General features: G+C 33.1%; 1 protein-coding gene across 1 annotated transcript in view; it reads left to right on the forward strand.

Annotated features, from left to right (window-relative positions):
* LOC147065255 (uncharacterized) overlaps positions 1-25939 on the forward strand; it is a 39303-nt gene extending 13364 nt beyond the window's left edge. Inside the window, exons 10-19 of the mRNA XM_085956957.1 lie at positions 265-440; positions 9928-10139; positions 12181-12344; positions 16478-16621; positions 17704-17909; positions 19601-19838; positions 20920-21141; positions 22772-22884; positions 23353-23521; positions 25642-25939. Of these exons, the coding sequence (XP_085813083.1) occupies positions 265-440; positions 9928-10139; positions 12181-12344; positions 16478-16621; positions 17704-17909; positions 19601-19838; positions 20920-21141; positions 22772-22884; positions 23353-23521; positions 25642-25820 (1823 nt within the window). The 3' untranslated portion in view covers positions 25821-25939. The remainder of the gene's footprint in view (positions 1-264; positions 441-9927; positions 10140-12180; positions 12345-16477; positions 16622-17703; positions 17910-19600; positions 19839-20919; positions 21142-22771; positions 22885-23352; positions 23522-25641) is intronic.
* The last annotated feature ends 1890 nt before the right edge of the window (positions 25940-27829 follow it).

Raw genomic sequence — 27829 nt, forward strand, 5'->3', positions numbered from 1 at the left:
TTATAAAAGTACTTAAATATTATATGAAAAAAAAATCACTACGAATAAACAAACGCCTGGTTTCCATGACACCAGTAAATCTAAGTCAAATGTTATATTTTTTAACTACATACTGCTACTAGAGTGTGGTATAAAAAAGATATTTTTTAACTCTGTCCACTCCATTTCCACAATATTAACAAGTCGATATAACGCTGGATATTCTCGGAGGTTTCAAAATATATATTATGAATTTATGACATTGTCTTTCTTTATTTGTTAAAGCTTCTCGCTTTGCTTTAATGGAGATGAAAGCTGTGATATTCCATCTATTGGCCAAGTTTGACTTCACTGTCATCTCGAAGACTCAGATCCCGCTGAAAATGACCAAGAACACGTTCAGCATGCAAGCCGAAAAAGGATTCTGGATCGGATTGAAGCCAAGAGTTATTACCAAAAATTAAAAAAGATACCTGCATAGTGTTAAAAAGAATATAGATATAAAATGCGTCCAAATCATACAATAAACAAAGTTGAAAAGCCTTTACGATTTTCAGAAACCCATTGATTCAAGTGATATAAATACTGCGGACCCCGGGGGAGTATGTTCTGGATATGGTTGCGATAAGCAACATTTCAATTTCAAGAAAAAAACAATTTTAAGTTCATTAATAATAACAAAATAAATGTCATTCATAAAATAAAAGTTGTATAACTTTGCAATACATACACTGAAAAAATTACATTCATGTTGTACTGCATTGCAAAACCATTGCATAACAACGTAATCAGTAGGTATTATTTTGTTTCACTCGCGCTCCAAACTTTAATATTATGGTAAATAATGTATGTGAAAGCATGAGAAATAATTACAAGAAAATTAAAAAGAACTTTTTATATTCAACGTTTTTAAATTTTCTGTTGAATCATATAAACTTGACTTGATTAGATCAAAAAAAATTGTACTTGATAGAAATAATGCTGAAATGTCATATTGATTTCCATAGTATCGCACGTATATATTAATAATTTAGTTGCAAGGACCCCAGATCCCTCTAGCAACCAATAATGGTGTCGAAATAACTTTTTATACAAAACAGAATTAACTGAAAATGAATTCAATTCTGCTTAAAGATGGCTAAAAGTATTAAAAAATGCATTGGCATCGTGTTCTGATATATTCTAAAAGTTTCAAATGTCTGTCGGGAAGTTGGTTAAAAATCGATTGCAAGATTTGTACCGGACAAATAATAAGAATACGAGCTAAGAAAAACGTTGTAAAATCGTACACGCGCAATTCCTCATACTATCACTAAATTCTCATCAAATTAAATAATGTTTACGGTCATGAAAGATTATTGACACAATATGTTTTTTTTTAATTTATTATAAAAAAATTATATCAACTTTTTATACTGTGTTTGACATTTAACCTAAACTATCTTTAAACCCAGATTCTCAATCTGAGAATTTTAAACAAAAACAAATGATTATCTAAGATCTTTACATAACCTATTATTAAAACAATTAAGCATTTTTTGAGATTTAGAGACCCTCAATTTTTTAATAAAATCAGCATTATACTGTAACATAATATAATATACCTTGAGGCAAAGATTTTAGTATATCATAAGAGCCATTCTTTTATGCAACAAACAATGAATGCCTAGATACCAAATTTTTTGTTTGTATAAAAATTATTAGACCAGATAAAATATAAAAAATACAATGTTATTAATGATGTAGCCATAATAATTGTTATTAAACATATTTTGTAAATATATGTAATATTATTGTTTGTAAATTTAAGATGCTGTCTACCTCAATAAAAAGATTATTGTTCATAATAATAATTAACAAATTATTACATATATACCAAAGAAAATATTATTACGTAGGAATATTAGATAATGATAGGTAGGTACGTAGGTACCTATTAACGTTTTTTATATTATACATAAGTAATATTATAATATAGATAACAAAAAAATATTAAATTAATGAAAAATTATTAGGTAATAAAATGGTTTTTTTGACTCGCCAAACCCACTCGAAAGGGTGGGTTTCCATTGTCCATCAAGATTTACGCTAAACCAAACTTTGTACCATCTCAGTTGTAGTGATTCTAATTATGTACAAAACTCCTTTATTCTTCGCTCATTTTTAAATTAGAATAATATGAATTTTTCCACCGTTGATCCTTTTAATAATTCACCTCTTTCATTTAAACACTGTATCTCCAAAATTTTGTATAATTGACGTTAATAGAATTTTTTAAATGTACCTATGTTTTTTCCTTTTTTTATTATTCTCTTTTTCTGTTCGATCTTAGATTACTAAATATTACGTATACATTTCAATAATTCTTAACACACATATACTGCCCTTCCAAGGAAGAAGACAGTAATTTGCAAAATTTGTGAAATTGAGTTATGAATGCCATTCGTTAGGTAATTTTGAAAAATCAGTAATTAATAGTAAACCAATAATTTTGAATTATCACTAAAATACCGTTAAAACCGTAGATGCAGGTTAAAATCATTAGTGAAAATGGACATCAACTAAAATGATACACATTTTTTTAGCAAAAACGCAGTCATTACACGCACCCATTTATTGCAGTTACTGCTTGTTTATTATTACTTTGTTTATATTGTAACATCCTACTTATAAAAAAATATCACCGTTTTTAACTAATTCACAGTAGGTACTAAAATTTGTAAAAAAACACATTAAGTATGTAATTTATCTCGAAAGTGTGTGAGAAACAGTTACTGCCTTCTTCCTTGGAAGGGCAGTATAATGCCTAAATATATATATATATATATATATGTTTAAATGTAATTTTTTGTCTATAATTAAGTAGGTACCTATTTAATATTCTTTCTCATTTTTCGTATGTAATATCTTTATATTATGTATTGTGCTTCTTACTTTCTATCACGGCTTAACTGTATGATAATTATTTATACATTTTTTTTTCCATATTATGGAAACTTTACTGATTGCAACATTTATTTTCTCTAATCTATTTTTATACACATTATTTGTAATCAATTTTATTCTTTGTTTTCCTTAATAAAAAAATAAAATAATAATAATTAAAGATGGTACCTACACAGACAGATTGTGATTATATTTTATCATAATTAAGTATAGCGTTATTTTGTATGTTTTTTACAAGTGCTTTATTAATTTTTAATAAATATTTATTCACATTACAGTGTTTTACTTTAACATTGTGTTACATAAATAGTGTAAAATAATTATAAGATAAAAAGAACTTTTTATATACTTACAACGTTTTAAAATTATCTGTTGAATTATTATGCTCAATATGCTCAAACTTGTACTCGATATGAAGCAAATAAAAAACAAACAAATATAGAATAATGAATTGTCATTTTGATTTCCATAGTAACGCACGTATATATTAATATTAATAATTTAGTTGCTAGGACCACACACTTAGCAACCAATAATAGTGGATTGGATTACGGATTTCTTCCGAAATAACTTTCCATACAAAACGGAATTAGCTGAAAATGAACTCAATTCTGCTTAAAGATGGCTAAAAGTATTAAAAGAATGCATTGGCTTCGTGTTCTGATATATTCTAAAAGTTTCAAACATCCAGCTAGTCCGGAAGTTAGTTAAAAATCGATTGCAAGATTTGTACTGGACAAACAACCACCGGACAAACAAGAATACGAGCTAATAAAAACGTTGTAATTGTAAAATATCCCCGTGTTTGCCACAAATTAAAATTGTCTACAAATAAATTAGACCATACTGAAAGGATGATGATTGTAGGCAGTATGGTTCCATGATTATTTTTTTGTCTGACAGCTGATGGGCATCAATCCAGAGAACACAATGTCTCCGCAATGAGATAATATGTAACTACTTACATACATTAAATGTACATATGTATACGATAATTAATGTAGGTAACAATAATATTCCTTTAACGACGTCCCTAGGCAAAGTGCCGTCGTTAGCTAGACATAAAATGCCTCCCCCTTTCATTTTTAGTCTCAAATTGTATGCGAAATTATTGGGCCATGTGGACAAAATGACATACCTACACGTATACGACATAATATACTGAGGATTATAGCATCTCCACAAAAGCGATACAGATAGGTAATGATATTTTGAGATTTTTATTTTCAAGTATCAATACTTTTTTTGTTGACAGACAATCGATACTTTTCATCCGTTATCAATACGATACGGTGTCATGCCCTCCACATCCTGAAGCGGGACCCAGGCCAGGATCATTGGCGGGCCCCCTACCTATCACTAATATTAAAGGCAGTCTGACGCTCTACAGTGGTGTTCGAGATCAAATAAAATTCAGTGTATTTTAGCGGTTTTTAACACATCTAATTATAGAGTTATCGAGTATAAATACACAACCACTAGAAATGTGTAGCACAACCATATATATTTTAAAGTGGGAATAATCCCGAAGTAAAATAGCGCCGTAGGCGCCTTTTTTACTATTAGTTAAATTTAAAATGTGTGTTTATCTCATTTATCGGGTCGACCCGCCCCGCCGGGTCCATCGGCTAGAGCCTTTTGGGAGCCATGGTGTCAATACTTGTTCTTGGCAGCAGCTATCAAATCAGTGCCAAAATCTTTTTTTATATGCGGTTTATAGCACAAAACATGAGTCAAAAACTATTTCTAAAAAAACTGTAATACACGGAAGATTTTCGTAGGTATTAAATCCGTCAAAATTATAATATTTATTGGCGAAATAATTTATGTCCAATTAAAATTATCGCACGGTTGGCGGCACTGTGTCAAGCACAAATAATTTTACTTTACAGGGCAACACCGAACATTGAGTATTATCATAGGTAGTATTTTCGAATCTGTTTGTGATACTCGTGTAATGCTCTTATAATAAATATTATAGGTATGTATTATATTATTAATTATCAAAATGAAATATTAATTTTAAATATCTTAAATTCACCTACACTAACTTAAATGGGACATACCGTTTATATAAAAAATACAGGTTCAAATCATACCCATTAATTAATTTAACCTTCATTACAACAAATTACTTCAAAAATAACAATGAACATCATACAAAAAGACCTTGTATCTAACTATTATTAGTTTAAATAAAAAGCAAATAATATAGTACTAATTCCACTTTTGTTAAATATAACTGGATCGATTTCGTCCGCCTCAGCAAGGCATTTTTTATTTGATAAAAGTGGAAATTTTCCTAAATTTAATAACTAATTATACAATGTATTTTCACCATGAATTGACAGTTAACACAATAAAAGAAAGAAATAAAGTATCTATCTACATAACTTCTTTTATATTGAAATGGTTTGAATATATATATTAGTATTAGATCATTACATGTTTATATTTAAATAATTGTTTGTTACTAATGTAAGAAATATAATATATATTAGATTACCTATCTATGTACTTATACTTTTTTAATCCTATATCTACTATAAATTGATAAAATATACTTGAGTAAATAAATAATAATATGACTTGCATAACATAATCTTTTCTACCGTTGCGCTGGCTTCTGATCCGGGGGCTCTGCTTTGATTCTTGGTGAGACACAATACATCTCCATCTATACGATTTTATCAACCGGGTGTTTCTGCGATTGCTTCACTGCTAGATTATATGTTTTATAACTTTGCACCTTTTACGCATTTTTTTACTAAACTGATACGCCTATTTGCCTGATTACCTCGCATAAAATTTAATCAAATGATATTCACTTGTATAAATATAATATGAATAAATAAATAGATATATGTTAAAATATTTTTAGAATAATATTACATCATTTTCATCGTAGAAACGGGGTGCAAAGCTATGAAGCATATATTCTACTGCACTTCTGCCATTGGGTACCACGGTTTGTTCTAGTGTTCTAGTGTAAAAAAGAAAATATGGCAGTGGAAGGCATGTAGGCGCCTCTCGTAGTGCAGTGTGTAAAGCACTGGCCTTTCATCCGGGAGCTCCGGGTTCGACCCGGTGAAGTCACAACATATTTATGTGATTTTATCAATGCCAGGATGCTTGCGATTGTTTCACTTCTATTAATAATACACTACTGTTTCGCTACACTAAGTACTGTCATAGGGACTCTTAACCTGTTGTAGTCTTATAAATAATATTATTATGTAGGTGCATATTTTTTTAATGTAGCTGCCAGGGAACTCAGAAATAATGGGAACTGAAATACATAACTGGTAAGGCGATAGCAGGCAACCGACTTGAGTAAGGAAGAATCCGTGTTAAACTTAGACTCGTGTCAAGAATACGTTTTACGTCGAATACTGAAAAGTGCTCTCGCTTTATGCATTTACGCTCATTTAATGTTGGTGTATTACACACACTATTGCGCATGCATAATGCGTGCTTCATTTTCGTAGGACACTCACACATTCAAAAGCCTGCTTCAAAATGCGGCGTATTAGCCTATCGGTATTCTATTTATTATCTGTTCTGTGTCTATAACCATTTCAACCTATCCTGTGGTAGCTGCCCATGGCGCCAATTTTTTTTTGTTTTACTTTAATCAAGTCAGTTTCATTGTATTCAATAAATTGCATGAATTGTTACGTAGACGTCCTACACAGGCGCACACACAAGGGTAGAGGGTTTTACGGGTGCAGACCCGCCCCCCCCACAACCGGAATAAAATATTAATTATTGAGATAAATGGAATATTATTCGTCAGGACCTCATGAGTGAGGATCATGGTCAAGATGATTTGGCTGTCGGACAGCCTCCACGGGATGGTCCCACTCCGTTCGGTATTCTACGACACGCAAAACCTATGGCCACTGGACGACCTGCGGCATTCATTAATTAATTGGTGCTATTATCTGAATCATCCAATGTTTGATATAATTCTCCGATGCGGCATGTCTTAAAGACAATACAGTACGACACAAACGGACACTAAAGATCCTAATAATTATGACCGTTAAACCACGCGCATTCGATAATCACTTGTGAGTGCGACAGCTCGCAATAGTTCGTAGGTAAACACCCTTAGTTATACCTGCAAGCTAGGTGCGTATTGCTTTAATCAGTGCGGTGTTTCTGGGCATGATAAATGTACATGGAAAGGTCCGAACCCGAGCTGCCACCTTGTGTTCGTGCTTGAATGATGGTAAATAAGACGGGTTTGGGTCGAAATCCCGAAGGCTGGAATCCCAAAGGCCGAAATCCCGAATGCTGAAATCCCGAATGGCCGAAATCCCGAAAACCTAAATCCCGAAAGCCGAAATCCCGAATACCGAAATCCCGAACGCTGAAATACCGAATGGCCGAAATCCCGAATGGCCGGAATCCCGAAAAATAAAACAATGCAAACATAAATAATTGCGCAATCTTGAATTGCGCAATTTTTACAAGAGAGACAAAAGCCCATTTTTTCTGGAAATATAAAAAACGATAAATAAAAATATAAACATCAATAATTGTGCAATCTTGAATTGCGCAATTTTTGTAAGGGACAAAAACCCATTTTTTGCGGAAAATGGGTTTTGCAGATTGCGCATTTTTTACAAGAGAGACAATTTTGTGGGACAAATGGATTTTGTCTCTTTTACAACTATTGCGCAATTCAAGCTTGTGCAATTATTGATGTTTGTATTTTTTTATTTTTCGGGATTTTGGCCTTCGGGATTCCGGCCATTCGGGATTTCAGCGTTCGGGATTTCGGTATTCGAGATTTCGGCTTTCGGGATTTAGGCTTTCGGGATTTCGGCCATTCGGGATTTCAGCATTCGGGATTTCGGCCTTCGGGATTTCGTCCGGCACCCAAATAAAACAAGTTAAATTTATTTTCGGACATATGAAAATTATTTTGAATGAATGATAGTTTGCTTTTTGAAATTTACTCAACATATTGAGTCCTCTGCATTAATACGTCAATGACATTGAGCTAGGTACTTTACAAGCTGTTTGTTGGCGAATTTAAAAGCGGGCGATTCAGCTAGGTACTGCGATTGTGATGATGACACACAAAACTTTCCATTCGCTGAGAAGCCACAAGCCAGCGACTATTTTGACAGAACGTAGTTTGTTTTTTTACCGGGAGGTCTCTACTACGCTCTACTGCGCAGACACAGTAGGCCCACACACCAGCGTGTAGCGTGTAAAGTTGACCGGCTTTTTACTTTTCTCGGTAGATTGTTTACAATCTGCTTGTTAGCTTGTTCGATGATGACACTGGGCGACTTTACAGGCAGATTGTAAATTCGCCAACAAGCAGCTCGTAACGTAGTTCAATGTCATTGACGCTTAAAACACATTTTACATAACAAACTTGTGAGATTGCGAGATGCGCAATTGATTATAGGTACCTAGTGCACCCACGGTGGCCGCGTGGCTTAAGCGTTGGACTATCACGCCGTGGGTCCCAGGTTCGAATCCTGGGTCTGGCAAGTACACAAATTGTTTTTCAATTTGTGTCTGTCAGGGTATGGACCTAATAGGTTGAGCAAGTGGCTGACATCCATTTCTCGTAAAAAACAAAATCTGTTAATACAAACCTCTACTCTGTGGAGGCCCATATGATCCTATTAGGATCGGACATGGTCGAAAGAAAGAAGAAAGTGCTAAATAAAATGATATCCCAATTCTCCCCCCACCCCCACGGTCAACCATTACTTTTTATAAAGCACATTTTTTAATATTCCAATGGATATGCACAAAAAAAGTGACGGGATGCTAAATAACAATGCATTTCACCCGGTTAGATGATTTAAAAGGGGGCCTGGGGGGAGATGTGTATTTTTTCAAAAATTGAGTAGGTATATAAATAATAATACCGAAAATAGGTAAAACAACATTCCTGCAAATCACATGAAAGGGCCCATAACATACCCACTCTTGATATACGAATATTTTTTTACTGTTACCTAATATGGTCAGTGACGTTCCTAGACAAAACACCGCCCCTAAGCAGGGCCAAAATGCCGCCCCATTTTTTAACAGAATTTTTATCATCTTTTCATAACTCCGATATATAAGAAATGTGTTGTATGGATACATTACTAATAAAATATAATTACCACTAAATCTAATTTTATTCAAATGCCATCTCTATTTTAATAGACAGTATTGCGAGTCCACGCTTTCAAATGCATTTAAAATACGATAACTTCCAAAACTCGCGAGAGACTGGCAAAAATATTTTTGGATAAATTTTAAATTAGGTACTTAAGTATTTACCTATCTACAATTAAAATATAATTCTCAAATCTGTACGTGTCATTGACCTTCAAGGACAACGGAGGTAAACTAGACATCGCGAACCCAAAAAAAAATACAGTCCTCTCAAACCTTTTTATGTTAATTAATATATTATTTTGTTTCCAACCAGTGAGCTGATTTTTTAATGGAAATATATTTCCGTTATTACTAAGTTTTGGTAGCTATTTCTAAATATACCTAATGATTCTCCTCGATTTGCCGCCCTTCGAATAACTCTGCCCCCAAGCGACGCTTAATCTGCCTACCCCAATATATTAGGCACGGTTTAATTGATTTTTAAAAACTAACAAATACTATTTACACATCGTAGTCTTAGCTCAATGAAAACAAATAAGTTTGACTGACAAAGTTTAGTGTGGACTATTTATGTCGGATCTTAACAACCTACCTCTACCCTTCGCCACTGTGAGGCGCTGTCAAGTGTAGAGGTCTCCTTACGTTTTTAAGTGTGATGTCGGTAAGTACTTTTTAACGTAGCGATTATATCGTCTGCCTAATGGAATCGTTCCTCATTTTCCGCCCTTTATAATTTGCCACCCCTAAGCAATGCATGACCTGCCCACCAACACGGGAAGTCTGTGAGGCTACGTCTCAAGTTTTAGTTGTACTTATTTTCAGAACTATTTAAGTAAACCCTGATGTAATATTTGTTGGCAGATCATGATTCTGGGCATTATCCTTCTGTGTGTTGTCGGCGGAGTCATCTTGTCTTGGTATGCGTCGTCATGCAACATCGGCCACTTCGCTCGCAATGGAGTGAAGGCAACATCATTGTGGTCTTTCGTTAAGGACACGATAGGTGTTATATTCCAGTTGGAGCACTTAAAAGATTTGGTCTGTCGTCAGTATTACACACATCCCGGACAAAAGTAAGTTTTTTTTATCTTTTTAAATCATTTTTATTTATATCGAATCTTATTTAGGTTAGGTCCCAATATTGAAGCTCGATTTGATATAAATGCAGGGGATTTCAAGTTATACACATCTATATTTTTATAAAATTCAATGCATTTTAAAATAAATATTAAAATAATTACAAGATAAAAAGAACTTTTCATATACAACGTTTTTTAATTTTCTATTGAATTATTATGCTCAATATGCTCAAATTTGTACTTGATATGAAGTAAATAAAAAACAAACAAACAAACAAATATAGAATACTGAAATGTCATTTTGAAATTTCATTTTGATTTCCATAGTGACGCACGTATATATTAATAATTTAGTTGCTAGGACCACCCCCTTAGCAACCAATAATAGTCTTTTACTTTTTACGGATTTTTCTGAAATAACTTTCTATATAAAACAGAATTAACTCAAAATGAATTCAATTCTGCTTAAAGATGGCTAAAAGTATTAAAAGAATGCATTGGCATATTGTGTTCTGATAATATATTCTACAAATTTCAAATGTCTAGCTAGTCGGGAATTTAGTTAAAAATCGATTGCAAGATTTGTACTGGACAAACAACCACCGGACAAACAAAAATACGAGCTAATTAAAATGTTGTAAAAATTAAAACTAGGCATTATAGGAAACTTAATAAAGTAAATTTTTATAATGAATATGACCATAATATAATATGTAATAATAAGATGATATCCATTAACAAATTCACATTTTATAACATTTTTTTAAAAATTGTAAGTTTACCTTTGACTACATATTATGTATTAATTAACTAGCGAGTACCCGGCATGCGTTGCAATGCCATTCAAAGAAATAAAGTGTTTGTGTTTTAATTCTGTTTATTGAAGTGCTTTTGGATACACAATATTTTTTGTTTTTCTGTCTGATGCGTACACGAATAAATCAGAAGGCTTCCCAACGTTGAGCAGGCCACATACAGCTGTCTATGTGAGATGCATGGATTTTCCAAATTTGTTATAGGAACGCATACGAATAGAAGAAGATAGAATAGAAGAAGATAGTTGTACTAATTCAGAAACCTTCGCGGGCGTCCGTACAACAACTGACCATAGTTTCATTGCAATCGGATGAATGGTATAGGAATGCATACGAATAGAAGAAGAAGAAGAAGAAGATGGTTGTACTAATTCAGAAATCTTCGCGGGTGTGCGTACAACAACTGACGAAAGTTTCATAGCAATCGGATGAATGGTGTTGGAACAATACAAATAAAAGAAGATAGAATGAAGAGAAGGAGGTAGTTTTTATAATTCAGAAACCTTTGCGGGTGTGCGCATAACAACTGACGAAAGTTTCATCGCAATCGGATGAATGGTATAGGAACCATATGAATAAAAGAATGATGAAAATGGTTTTTTTAATTCAGAAACCTTTGCAGGTGTGCACACAACAACTCACCAAAGTTTCTTCGCAATCGGATGAATGGTATAGGAATGCATACGGGACAAACAAACAAACATTCATTTTTTTAAATATATATATTATAGATACATACAGTTTAAATTGTAAATTATCAAAAAAATGTCTCAAATTGCAAGCTTCGTATTTTTCCGCTGGAATTATTTGAAATACGGCAACACTGCCAAGTGATAAATAACCTCACTTTTTTGATAGAAGAGTCAAATAATGATGGACGATTTGCTGTCGGAAAAATTTTTGTTTAATATAATTAATAATGAAAAGTATGAATAATAAAACTACTTATTTTTAAAAAAAATTAGCATTTGTATAAGTACATATTATAACACCTATTAAAACTTTTAACCCGGAGTGGAGCAACTCAAAAAAGTGTCTGCTCTAAGGCTCTGCACTTAAGGCATTAAGCAATCAGTACCATACCAACCACACTGAAATTTACCAATAATTATTAAGTGTCCGAGATGTTTTTTTTTCAAATTCATGCCACAATTAGAAGACAATATATGAATTTTAGTCATAAATGGTTCATTTTGATATTCACCAAATTTCTTTTACAGATACATCGGCACTGGCTTATTCTTTTCGAGATCGGTACTCATCAGAGACTTGGAGTTAATTAAGCAGGTGACGGTGAAAGACTTTGATCATTTCACCGACCACTTTGGGACAATTGATGAATCCGTGGATCCACTCTTAGGAAGCAGTCTGTTCTCCCTGAAAGGTAAGCAAATTTTATTTTGACGCTTATTCATCAAGCAAACCGAATTCTGGCATCCTGAAAATGTAGCTAAATATACTTCACAGGCAGTGATGTCACATGGGGCTAGGTAGGTCATGCGTTGCATAGGGGCAGCATATTATAAAGCAGTGCTCCGCAACCGGTGTGCCGTGGGACGATGCTAGGTGTGCCGCGGCGCTTTGCTCCAAAAAACAAATACATTATTTATATAAAAATACAATTATTTTGTATATTTTCCAATACTTAATTGCCAAATTTTCGTATATGGCTGGTAATATATTTAAGTACCTGTATTAACTTTATAAAACAATGCAAGGTCAGACTGAAAATATATTGACGTGCTCTGATAAAGTAGAAGGGGTTTTAAGACAAGGAACTCTACAAATGTACCAAAGGGGATCCGACTCGAAAATATTTAACTTTGCTGCAAAATAAATTTCATCATTACTTTCATACAATCAATATGACTGGATTCGAAACCCTTTTGCAACCAATGCTGAAAATTCTATAGAAGCGCTTTCCCTATAAATTTTAAAGGAATTGGTTGGATTGAGAAACGACGGAATGCTAAAACTAACCTTTGCCGATGTTCCATTGGCTATTTTCTGGATTTCGGTTAATAAAGAATATCATCGGATTTCCGACAAGGCTACCGCAGTTCAGCTCTGATTTCCTACGACAAGGGACCTATCTAGGTAGACAAAGTTTTTCAAATTAAGTTATAATTGAAAATAATAAGCAGTCTTGTTTGAAGGGTCTTGACCGAGAACTTCGGATTGTTCTTTCAAATATCAAATCAAAATAAGTAAGTATAAATTATTTTACGTTCATTGAAACAAGCTCAGTTATCACATTAATAAATTAGTATTATTCTATTGATAATTCAAATACATATAAATATGTACATTTTTAGTTCTTCGTCATGTGTTATAATGTTTTTATATTTAATTATTTATCAAATAAAAAACATATTTTGGTGCATGGCCCCCACAGGGGGGAGATGACAGGGTTCTAGCCTATAGGCCTAGGCTCAGTGGGGGCCGGCGTGGCAGGTCAGCCAGATAAGTGAGATAAACACAAATTTTGAATTTGCATCAATAGTAAAACAGGCGCTATTCTACTACGCTGGTATTAATATTTTACAACATGTGATTGTAGGATACAATTTATTATTATTATGGCAATACTCGACAAATAATAAAATTATTCTTAACCCGGCAACTATCCATAATTCAAGTGGATGTATTAATAAATACAAAAAATCACTAAACATACAATCAATACCATTAATTTTACCTCGAACACCATTTGAAAAACGCCATTTTAGAGTATCACACTGCCTTTAACCTTAACGACAGGTAGGGGGCCCGCCAAATATCCTGGCTTGGGGTCCACCTTCAGGATGTGAGATCCATTTTTTGGTGTAAAATGTTTTACGTGTTGTGTGCCGTGGAATTCTGAGAAGACCTTTGGTGTGCCGTGGGTGAGGTTACGGACCACTGTTATAAGGAATGGCGAATGAGGGAACAATTACAAATAGGTATTATAACTTTTAAGAGCAGTGGCGATTTTCCATGTAGCAGACAACAGACATCTTAAATAATCGAGGCATAAAAATGCTGACAGCATAATTTGTTTTGTTTTAATATCTACCCATTGTAATACATATCGTAATGGGGGTTTATCGCACATTTTCACAAGTGTACCTTCAAACCTGTCAGCGCCACAAACTTCCACGTACTTCAAAATATGGTACCTATGTCAATTTAAAGATGTTGTATTTGTATGTTTAAGATAGCCGAAAATCAATATAGCAATATACTACTCGGCATTAAATGAATGACACACTTTAATATTATGTAGGTTTGTATTAAAACAAAAAAATAGAGCAATAATAATTATTGGCAGCGTTTCCTTATTCATAACTTGATCAGTAGTGTTTGTTTTGATTGGTAATTACGACAATATCTATTGTAATATATGCACTACATTAATATAAATAAGGACAGTCTTTGAATCCTCACTCAACTCATCGAGTCCGTCACGAGACGTACTACTATTGTCACGAGTCCTTCATTCGACATAGTAATCTCTTGATCATATCCATCTCACCAGTACATCATTGTCCGCGATATCAATCTACACACATTATTCATCTTTATTAAAGTATTATTTCATTCTTGTATAGGTAAATCGTTTTACAGTGGCACCATGGGTACGGCAATTGCGGCTTGCAGTTGTAGTGGTATTGTTTGCTAGCATTGAAACATGCATTGTCGCAAGCAATTCAATACACGCGCGAATCGCCTATGGTGCCACTGTAGAATGATTTACCTATACCAACGTGAAACGACGATCTACCCTCGAAATGAATAATAAGTAGGGACATAACGAATTTGCAGACAATTTGTAACTAAAAATTAAAGAGGATGTTCTCATTCTAAATCTGCTTAATGGCGGCTCTTTTGCTAGGGACGTGACTGATGTTACCTATATATATATATATATTTACAGCGTGATGATGCCAAAAGTCAAAACATAGTTCGCCGAAACCAATCTTTATGGAAGTATACAAATGAACAGGAAAATGTTGTTTATTTGCGTTAGCTTCGTTAGTGCAAAGAAATAGGTAGGTAGGTGCATATCTGGAGAATCTAATATGTATATCATTCATTTTATTTCAAGGATGTCTCAGTTTCATTTATGTTAAAATAAAACAGTTAATATAACATTCAACTTTATATAATTTAAAATTAAATAATAATATATTTCTATTATTTTTTATATTATTGTAGCTGCAGAATAATAGCATATATCTATTGTTTATAAAAATATCAAATTACTTTGCAGTAATATATTCCCAGCGAATCCATTTCCAGTAAACAATTCAGCTAGACCAGCAAGTCGATTGGCGAAATTAGAGACGGTGTATTATTACATCATATCACAGCACATTATACCATCACGGTGTATTAGCTGAATAATCATATTTCATGGTATTTTCTTACAACTGTAATAACAAATAATATTTCTTTTCGCTACTCAATTTAAAACGCTGACTCTATATTTAGTTTAATATGATTATGTAACAGAATTAATGTTAATGTACTACCTTTTATTGTATAAATAACGAAGAACAATTTATCTCAATGTCACTCGAATCAGAGTACTTAGCTAGTAACTATCATGTATAATATACTATTGTACCGATACGCTGCTAATAAATCTCACCCTGCTACATCGTAGACCTCGTCATTATCATCATCCTCAACCTACACATCGAACACCACACTAGAGTGACTCAACATTATTATGTAGAATGTATTTTTAAATGGTTCTGATAAATTGAGATCTGAAAATTTGCATATTTTGATCTGTCACTAATGTTGATAGTACGAGTAAAACTGAAACGTCAGAATCGTTGATTTGTTGATTTGCTTAGCAACAGCTCGCTTATAATAAAGTGAAATTCCGTGAAAGTAATTATTTAGATAAAGATACTTACAAGATAAAAAGAGCTTTTTATATACAACGTTTTTAAATTTTCTGTTAAATTATTATGCTCAATATGCTCAAACTTGTACTTGATATGAAGTAAATAAAAAACAAACAAATATAGAATACTGAAATGTCATTTTGATTTCCATAGTAACGCACGTATATATTAATAATTTAGTTGCTAGGACCACCCACTTAGCAACCAATAATAGTGGATTGGATTACGGACTTCTTTTGAAATATTTTTTCATACAAAACAGAATTAACTGAAAATGAATTCAATTATTCTTAAAGATGGCTAAAAGTATTAAAAGAATGCATTGGCATCGTATTCTGATTTATTCTAAAAGTTTCAAATGTCTAGCTAGTCGGAAGTTTGTCAAAAATCGATTGCAAGATTTGTACTGGTTAAACAACCACCAGACAAATAAGAATATGAGCTAATAAAAACGTTGTAAAAAGTCAGAAGGCTCCATCTTCTAAATGTGCAGGGACTTCAATAGCTGCATGGAAGATACAGGCCCATAGTGATACTGTATCCATGACAACCAAATATTGTTATTTCAATCTGCGTGATGTCGACTACTATTACAGAAAAGTTCTAATTTTATTTTCAGGTCAAAAATGGCGTGACATGAGAGCTACTCTTAGTCCAGCGTTCACCAGCTCCAAGATGAGGAACATGTTTCAGTTTGTTGCCGGTTGCGCAGAACAAACTTCCGCATTTTATATGAAGGAAATGCAAAATCCTCAAAACGAACGTAAGGTTTTTTTTTTTTTATAAGTACTTATTGAGGTTTATTACTCACTAGTGGTTAATAGTATGGTATTAGTATTAGTATGGTTAGTGTGTAATACACCAACATTAAATGAGCGTAAATGCATAAACCGAGAGCAGTTTTCAGTATTCGACGTAAAACGTATTCTTGACACGAGTGTAAGTTTAACACGGATTCTTCCTTACTCGAGTCGGTTGCCTGCTATCGCCTTACCCGTTATGTATTTCAGTTCCCATTATTTCTGAGTTCCCTGATTGAGACGATAGCCACAATTTAGAGACTATACCTAACTTAACCATTCATTAGAGGAAGGACAGATTCTTCTGGCATTGCCACGATGAAACCACTTTGGAACATTATTAATGTCATTTGAAAATAACGATACCATCACCTAAATGAGTCACCTGCACTGCCAGAAAAATCTGACACCATTCTACCTGTTAAACTATGTTCTCAGGCAGGCACATAAGAAGGGATGGTTACAAGTCCATCATGCCATCACTTTCTTCTATAATAACCTATCATTGTCTCTTGGAGGTCATATTAATTATCTACCAAAAACTTTTTGAGGACTTCATTAATATACATATATGTTATCGAAACCAATTATTAATTTACAAAACATTCCTGGTTTACCACTCATTCTTTGGCAAAAATCAACCCTGGGGCAGCATGCAGTTTTTTTATCGGTTGTGTTAACAGATTTATGTGTTCATCGTCTATTGTATTTTCAGCTTGTAGTGTTAACATTATGCTTTATTTTTTCTAGGATACACTTTGATGTAACCCTTATTCCAGTAAAAACATAATAACTATTGTCAACCATATAAAATGTTCTCAAAAAATCTGTAAATTATAATAATTAGTGACACAATAACTGTGATCTGCGCAGTCGCTTTATGTTATCTATGTTTTCAATTCAACAATATGAATCCCTGTCCTGTCTCTCTCGTGTGCCTGCCATCAATCCTCTTCATGGTGTACCCAAGAGGGTGAGGTATCGCTGGATCTATGTTGCTTTTATTTTAAAATTTTATTCTTATGTATCACATTCTATTTTCCAGAGCTAGGCCATATTGTAGTGGAGCTGAAGGATGCATTTAGGCGATATGCAAACGATGTCATCGCATCTTCGGCGTTTGGGGTGAAAGTGGACTCACTTTCGGAGAGGAACAATCAGTTCTACGAGATGGGAAATGAAGCTACAGATTTCACGGGACTAAAAGGCATGAAATTTTTTCTCTTCCTGATAGCTCCTAAATTTGCAAAGGTAAGAAATCACAAGAGAAACTTTTAACAACTGACATTTTCATAGAACAAGAAGGAAAGCATTTAGACATTACCCATGTTTATCATACTCAAGACCCATGATTTTTTAAATTACATTATAACCTCGTTTTTACGTGCCCGGAATTCACGTTTTCCCGGCAATTGCGTGTATTTTTTTCAGTCCCGATATATTTCAGTACATTTAATACCCGCATTTACGTTTTTCTTTCCCGCGATTTACATCGGAAATATTCAAAATATGCGAGTTACACGCGCTTGACAATGAATGATTGGGTCGTGACATTCGAACGGCGTAAGGTGAGAATTACATAACAAAAATGCAACAAACTAATATACTTACATGATTTTTTTAATAAAAAATAAAAAAAATTTCAATAAAAATTTTAATTGAATGTTGTTTTTTAATAAAACGTTATTTTTTTAGAAACATAAAATTTAAATGTTCTTTTTTTCAATACCCCCCTTTTACATTTTCCCTCCAATTAGGATTCTTTTTTCAGTCCCTTAAAAAACGTAAAATGGGGGTTATACTGTATTTGTTTTCTGTTTTAATATAGAAACTGTCATGGTAATCTAATCTGTACAAATAGAAAACAATTCTAAAGAATAATAATAATAATAATAATAAAAGACCAATTTACTCAGTAAAACACTCAGTGGCGAAGGGTGAAGGTGGGCTGTGGACAGAAATAGTTTAAACTAAATTTTGTCAGTCATACCTATTTGTTTTCATAGAACTAAGAAAATAAATTGCAGATGGCACTGGTTTGTTTTTAATTCAATTAAACCCTGCCTAACGCAAACCATACTTATTAGATAATAATTATATAAAAATATTCTTCTATCTACAAAATATCTAAAATTATGTCATTTAACTATACATAATTTTATATATTTTATAGATAGGAGAATATTTGTTATCTATTATGGTTTGGTTAGGCATGGTTTAATCGAATTTTGAAAACCAGCTGCAAATTGTATTCTTAGTTTAATGAAAACAAAAAACTATGACTGACAAAGTTTAGTATGCGCTATTTATGTCGAATCCCCACAGTCTACCTCCACCAGTGGTGCATTTAGGGTGGTGAAGGCCCGACGGACATAATGATTTTGAGGCCCCCACGATACAAAATTAAATAAAATCAATTAATTTTTATTTGTATAAAATAATTTAGTCTTATTTGCATTGCTTTCAGTTTTTAAAAGAATGCTGATTTAAAGTCATAAAGTAGCTGATGAAAGTGGAAAGGCAATAGGTACCTGTTTTTTTCAGGAATTATTTAGAAGTTAAATTAACTGGCTTGGTTTCACAGGGTTTAATTGAATTTTCAAAACTAACCAACACCGCCTGTAAGACTACCAAAGTTTAGTATGCACTATTTATGGCTGATCTTAACAGTCTACCTCCACCCTTCGCCACTGTTGTACAGTATAGATTACATAAACAATGACTATCTGATATGACAAAAATGAAAATAACGTATGACTAATCTGGATCTACCTGAAACAAGTTATTATGTGCTGGAGAAAAAAAATAGACTTATCACGTGTACTAAAATCATTATTACTTAAAAAATATGATGTGCTTACTTTTATCTAGTAATTAAACATTACGATTACAGGCATTAAACCAATTTCATTATTGGCATGATAGTGATGATCCGTTTTCAGATGATAGGGCTAAAGGTGTTTGCAGATAAAGTGACCAATTTCTTTAGAAACCTGGTGTGTGACAGCATGAAAGCGAGGGAGGAAGGAAAAATCTTGAGACCTGACATGATTCAGCTCCTCATGGAAGCGAAGAAGGGTTCTCTGAAGTGTGACGTGGAATCAGATTCTAAGGATGTTAAAGAAGCGGGCTTCGCTACGGTTGAAGAGTCTTCTGTTGGAAAGGAAACTGTAAAACGCCGTAAGTTGTGTTACATATTAATTTTATAAATAATGGCAAGACGAGTTTAGGAATAAATAATTTTAAGCGACAATTAATGTCAGAAACAAAAATTCAGGTTACTGATTATCCAATAGACCGTATGTCAGATTTTTCTTTTCATATTCAATATAAATAATGGGATGAATCAAAGAATTTAGAGTCTACACAGAAGGATAATGCATATTAGCATTTAAAAATTAGGATTTTTGAAAGCATTTCGATTTTTGAATCAAACAAATTATACATGTGGTTGTATTGGTAATAAGTTCATTATTTTCTTCTTCTATTGGCAGCCCCAAAAACAAAATGGTGGCTTGTGTTCTGAATCGTAGTATATTGCTTTATTTACATAATCTACACATGCATTTCTCAGTGTTTTACATGATTATTCATGTTTAAAATAATGGTTAATGTATTTATTGCTTTTGGTTGCCTACAATATAACATTGATGAGGTAGTATATTTCCAAAGGTTATAGCTAAATTTCAAAAATATCAGTTGAACATCATGCTTCCAAAAATTATGTAATTAAAATAAAATTCTACCCCTTTAAGTCATACTTAATTTTAGAATAAAAAACAAATTATGTGTACCTATATTAAATATATTTGTTTATAAAAATATATATAAATTGTGCACTCTATTTTTGGATTTCACAGGCTACCTTCCAAATGTCACTCTTCAACAGTGCTATGCCTGGCCTAATATATATTATTATGCCTTCATCCATCAACCTTTTTGATAAGCCCAACATCATCAGATTTATCAAAACCTATCATCTGCCAGACACATGTGGACATGTGACATAATATGGATGATCTAGCTCCGATGAAACGCGACTTGAGCCACGTGAGCTACAATGAAAACAGAGCACAGAAAAACTATAACTTCGGTGGACAGAGAGACTTGCTATGAGTAATCGTTCGGAGAATGAGAGTAAACGACAGGGCAGTCTCATTAAGGCGGTGAAGGTTCAACGCAGGAAAGAAACGTCAGAAAAGAAAAAGTATCTGGCAAGCTGTGATTAAATATATTCAAAATTTATATTATATCTTTACAGAATGGACTGACGATGAATTAGTTGGCCAGGCCTTTATATTCTTCTTTGCCGGCTTCGACACCTCATCTTCTGTTCTATGCTTCATAGCGCATGAGCTCACCGTGAATCCTGATATTCAAGAGAAGCTTCAAGAAGAAATCGATGAAGTCGCTTTAAGAAACAACGGCCATGTACACTATAATGATCTACAGAATATGAAATACATGGACATGGTGGTATCAGGTGGGTAACTGAATACAGTTTTCTCTCTACATACAATTTGATTCAATGATTCCTAACTGGGTTCCATAAAATTTCGCAAAAGTCAGTGAAGAAGTATGAACTTAGTAATAATTATTAATATATTACAACAAAAATCGGTTAACATGTCCTATTTTTTAAAAATTAAATAGAGAGAGTTTTACTTAGGAGCTAAATTCATGTAGCAGCAAGGAACATAGAATAAAAAATTGAACAATCCAGTTGGCAGTAAAACATCACTGCCTACTTCTACTACATACTATCCATTTTACTTTTGTCAAAAAATTGCATTGTAACATAACAAAAATACAGCACAGTATTATCAAGTTTGTGTTTATTGGCATATCCAATAGTTTTGGACACATAGATATATTAAGAATACTCGCTTATTAAAATTTTTACCCACTACACTAATACATTATGCTGTACTACTCCTAAATAATGCACGATCTACCTATCTGTAATTGAACATGTGACCAATTATAATAATATTTAAGAATATGGGTCAATGAGAAATGGGTCTTAGGAAATAAAAACTAGAATTGAGATCGCAAGGAGTGCCTTTCTCAAAATGAGACGCCTCCTTAGCACTTAATCTAAGTCTGATACTGTGTATGGTGCGTTGTTATGTTTTCTCAATTCTTTTCTATTGTATGGCAGTATGGACGCTAAACCAAGAAATGTCATGGAGAATGTACATGTTTCGAAATGTGGCTGTATCTATATACGCATTCTCAAAATTAATTGGACTGACTGGGATGACGAATGTTAAAGTTCTCAATTGAATAGGAAAGTACCGAGATGTTCTGCGTAGTATCAAAACTAGAAAATTACAGTACCTTGGCCATGTTATGAGAAGATAAAGTACAACATTCCCCAACTTGTCATCCAAGGAAAGATCAATGATAAGCATTGGTGGACGGTGGCCGACCTCCGCTAGGGAATATCACCATAAGAGGAAGACATATAATTATGCTCTGTGAACATCACTGGCTGTATCCAGTAAATAATAATCAACTAATTCTTTTGGAAAACAATATTTATTTCCTATACTTCAGATATACGAGTTACCTTAACACTTAGCGTCTGTCCCAACATTAACCACGAAACGCTGTGTTCGACCCCTGCTCACCTGTCGACTCTTCCGCTATAGGAAATGTAGATGACAGCCAGATATAGGAAGCATCCATACATAAAAACGGCATTAATTGGCGTGCAGTCATAAAAAATTAATTAACACATAACTGCAACGTTAACGTAGATATTTTAAATGATTTTAGAGAAACAAAACAAAATGTACATAGTAAGTAGTAACACTCATTACTCGCCAATCAGTTTATCAATTTTTATTCCTTCATCCATATTTGCTACAAAATTTCCTCTACTAAGTAAAACTCTTTTTAGGTAAATACTTCTTTGACATGCTATCTCTAGTCAAGATATTTAAAAATACTTCATTGTTTAAAAATAGGTCATGATAAACCATTTTTTACTCCATTACCTACTAAAAATATATTCGAATTCTTGCAGAAACCCAGGGCCCCGCTGAATCTCTGTCAGGAATCACTACTCTAACCTATATGGATGATTTAATAGATTTTTTTAATTGTAGAAACATTAAGATTGTGGTCTCCAGTTGTTACCAGTGATAGAAAATGCGTCAAATCCTACACTTTACCTCCACCAACCGACTCAGATCAGACAGCAGATCACAAAGGATACACGGTATAATTCATGTTTTTACTCTTGGTTTTCGCCTACTTTCTGTATACCCAGAAACTTATTTTTTTTACCATGTTCGATTCTAAGAACATCATAATATAGACCTGGGAATAAGTCTAGTTTTTGTGCACTTCAATATAAGCCACCTAAAGCCAGCCAAAGTCATTCCTCGTTACATAAAGGTAGCCAAACTTCCCAAAGAATCTACTCAAATCCGGCGTTACCTATTCCGTGGCAAATTGCAAGTGAAAAACTTAGTTATATTATAATCTCATGATTATTATCACTTTGTATTTGATGCAGTTATTCAGGAAAGAACAAAAAATCCACTAGTGTAACTTATTTAAGCTAAGATTATTCGAAGGGAACACTCTGATCCGACTGATCAAATGTTATTTTAGGATACATAATAATAGTTGTTTTTAATAAGGTTGTAAACCTGTCTGTGTCCAATCATTTCATCTCCTACAGATTGCAGCTGGTGAAGGAATTTCGATACCAGTTTACGCTATCCACAGGGACCCAAAATATTTCCCAAATCCGGATAAATTCGATCCGGAAAGATTCTCCGATGAGAACAAAGGATCTATTCAGCCGTTCACGTACATGCCTTTTGGATTGGGTCCGAGAAATTGTATAGGTAAGCAAAAGAAATATATTTGTCGTTAAAATTACAATTGAATTTCGATTTATCAGAATAGATAATCGCTTCCCTAGTAATCCAAACCATAGTATTGGTAACAAATATATTATTTTCTTTTTATATTGGCAACCCTACAAACAAAATGGAGACTTGCAATCTAGTTTGAAGTATGTTGCTTTGTTTACATAATCTCATGATCAATATAGGTACATACTGGTTTTGGCTGCCTACTAGAGGTGAGTTGGAAATACTGTCACAAGTTTGTGTACTTAAGTTTCGGATGAAAATACCCATACTAAGTATTTGTTGCCCAATAAACTTGTTTCAAGAAACTTGAAACGTATTAGATGTTCGAATTCGAACGCATTCGCTAATATATGCGCCGTGACTCGCTATTCAGCGCTATTGATATTAAATGCGCGCGAGCGAGATATCATGATACACGTATGTCTAGCCGTGATATTATACTCAACTGTCATTGTTCTCCTTTTCTCCTCTGTTGTAAAGTTGGTATAGTGAAGGACAGAAATGGTCACGTGTTCGTTTTATAGGATACTTTTGAGTTCGCCTTAGGGTTTTAGGTTTTAGTTTTTGGTTTTAGTTGAGTATGAAACTTTATCGAGTCCAGGAGTTCGACACATGGTATGAGATCTCGCCGACCGCTAGCTAGTTCGTAGTTTTGCCACGTATGAAATCATCGCTTCGGCGTCGCGACCGCGTATGTTTAGTATGCGACGGGTTTTAATTTTAGTTTTAGTTGAGTAAGACATTTACATCGAATTGACGTCAGTCGCATGCCGGAATAACGGAGTTCTGATAACGTTAACTGACTACGCGTTTATCTGGTTTCGTCACGTCAAGTTTCTCGATTTTTTAGTGTTATAATTGTAATTTGTAAACATAAACTGAATTCAAATTATATGCGTGATTGTATAAATGGATAACTACTGAAACATGAGTGACTAGCGCCACAGTTCTAGCTGTACCTGTCTCGAAAATGGGACATTTCAAAAAGCCGACGTATTTTTAACGATTCTATTAAAGCTGATATTTCAAATACTAGTAAGTATTTTGGAACAAGTTTAGATACCAAGTATTTTTTTATACTGGTAGTAAGTATACTTAGTCTTCAAAATCGACCAGTTTTCCCACCTCTACTGCCTACATAAAATTGACAAAGTAGCATCTTTCCACAGATATATAGCTAATGTCTGCTTTAATATGGTAATATTATGTGAGATGCGTGAAAAAATGTCAAATTAAAGTTGATTTTAATTATACACTATTCAAACCTATGAATTATTTAAGTGTAGCTCAAGTCTTATTTTGGCAATATATGCACATAGAACCATGTACTTATGTAATTAATTAATCGGGTGAAGATAAAATTAAAGAGAAATATCATAGTAGAATTAATGTTCAAATGAACCTGCAATGTGTAGTAAACCGTAAGTAACCAAGTTAATAATTCGACCAGAGATCCATTTTACTTCAATTTCATACATTTAGACCTCTATAGAAGAAGGTTTTTTTCAACACTTTCTACAATAGTAAATGTATTATAATAATCATAGCGGTTCATAGCACTATTTAGTGAGGCTGTCAAAAATACAAAATTTAATTAAAATACATATATTTTCTAAATATACAAGTAGATATTGCAAGCAATTATTATAATAAAAGCAGCGCTCGAAATGGAAAATTTTACGAACCGGAGCGCTCGATATTTTTATGAAAATATTAACGTTGTTATCTAATTGTATATGTAATAAGTCTGTTAGATTTATTTATTATATGACATATCTAGCTCAGACGGTCAAATTAATATATCCACGAGACGGAGCGATAATTTTGGAGATTTTATGGACCGGAACGGTGCTCCGGTGCGTTCCGATCAATTTCGAGCCCTGAATAAAAGTTATTTTTCACCATTTTACATGACCCCTGTAAATCAAGAGTCAAATGTAAGGTAGTGTCGTATAAAAAAGATGTTTTTTTAACTCTGTCATATCAATCAGTCTGAAAATCTGTCTTTTTTTTGTTTAATCGCAGGATATTCTCAGAGGATTCAAAATATATATGAATTTATGACATTGTCTTTCTTTATTTTTTTGAAGCCTCTCGCTTTGCTTTAATGGAGATGAAAGCTGTGATATTCCATATGTTGGCCAAGTTCGACTTCACTGTCATCTCGAAGACCCAAATTCCGCTGAAAATCTCCAAGTCTACATTCAACATGACTGCTGAAAATGGATTCTGGATCGGATTAAAGCCAAGAGTCATTGCCGGAAATTAAATAGATACCCACGATTATCATTTAATATGATTTATTACCAGATTTAGAAATTTTCACAAACACTATGAAATTGACAGATTGTATTTATTCTTTTATTTTATGAATATATGACCTCCTTATTTTTGGACAGTCATATTATTAAACATATGTTTAATAACAATAATTGAAATTTAAAAAACCTATGTAAATGTTCCATAACTTTTGAAATCCACCAACAAAAACAATGTTGACAAACGATTTACAGAAATATAATATTATTACCTATTTAAAGTGATATAAATAGAGGTAAGACTCCACCCCCTTTAAACCGTGGTGGGATTGGTCGTGATAACCGAAATTTAACAGTGGGTCTATTCTATACGCAAGAAGGCTATCAATGGCAGTTTATTATAATTATGTATTGAGGTATTATAATAATTTATTGTTGCAACAAGTTAGCCGTCTAAACTATCAAAACTGTCTATCTCGCTCTAAAAATTAACACAGCCAAGAAAGGGGCTTTTAAAACATTGCAATTTTTGACAGTTTAGACGGTTAACTTATTTTAACAATTAACTGCCTCACTAGGTAAGTATGATAATTTACTGACGATAGCCGCCTTGTGTATAAAATAGACCCACTGGGGGAGATTTGAAAAAAATGTAATTTAAAGTATGAAAATGGTAAAAAAACAAAATAAACAAAATATATAAAATAACAGTAATTTCACATCACAATAAACTGAAATAAATAACATTCATTTTGTTCTGCATTGCAAAAACGTTACGTTGCGACGTATCATTATACTTTTGTTTCACTCACGCTCTAAACTTCATAATAATATGTGAGTGAGTAAAAAGGTGCATGATTCCACTAATTATCACGATTCCTGGAACATGGCAATACTATAGGACTCAAACCATTAAATTCTCAACAAATTTAATTAAACGATGTTTAGGGAAAGTTTATTGATATAATCCCTCTACATTTTCAGTGAACAATTTCAGTATAATTTTTTTTTATTTATTTTTAAAAAATCAATTTTTATACTGTACCTAGTTGACATTTAACCAAAGCTGTCCCCAAACCCAGTGATTCTCAATCTGACACTTTTAAGCAAAAACAAATGTTTTCTAAGTTTTTCATATAACCTATTATTAAAACAGTTATTCATTTTTATGGATTTACTTATAGATCAAAACAATTTTATTATAAAAGCAGGATTGACACAAAATATATACACCAAAGATGGAACCTTCTATGAAAATCGTTGAAGCGAGTTTCAGTTTGTCATAAGTGCCATTATTTTATGCAACAAACAATGAATGCCTACCTAATTCTTCAGTTTGTATAAAAATTAGTAGACCAGATAAAATATTTAAAAATACACTGTTATGCGTCAATTACATTGAGCTACTTTACGAGCTGCTTGTAGGCGAATTTACAATCTGCCTGTAAAGTCGCCCAGTGTCATAATCGAACAAGCTAACAAGCAGATTGTAAACAATCTACCGAGAAAAGTTGAAAGCCGGTCAACTTTACACACTACACGCCGGCGTGTGGGCCTACTGCGTCTGCGCAGTAGAGCGTAGTAGCAACCTCCCGGTAAATAAACGAACTACGTTCTGTCAAAATAGTCGCTGACTTGTGGCTTCTCAGCGAATGGAAAGTTTTGTGTGTCATCATCACAATCACAGTAGCTGAATCGCCCGCTTTTAAATTCGCCAACAAACAGCTCGTAAAGTAGCTCAATGTAATGCTATAATGATGTAGCCATAATAATTGTTTTTAAACATATTGTAAATATAATATTATTGTTTGTTAATTTAAGATGCTGTCTACCTCAATAAAAAGATATTCATATCTAATAATTGACAAATTATTACATAATATCTACCAAAGAAAATATTATTACATAGGAATATTAGATAAGGATAGGTAGGTACGTAGGTACCTACCTATTAACTTTTTATACTATACAATATATTATATTATTTGTATGATGGAGTTCTAACCTGTAAACGCCAATT

Source organism: Rhyacophila brunnea, unplaced genomic scaffold (genome assembly GCF_057557595.1).
Source record: "Rhyacophila brunnea isolate RB1 unplaced genomic scaffold, BYU_Rbru_1.0 scaffold_6, whole genome shotgun sequence".
Classification (NCBI taxonomy): domain Eukaryota; kingdom Metazoa; phylum Arthropoda; class Insecta; order Trichoptera; family Rhyacophilidae; genus Rhyacophila; species Rhyacophila brunnea.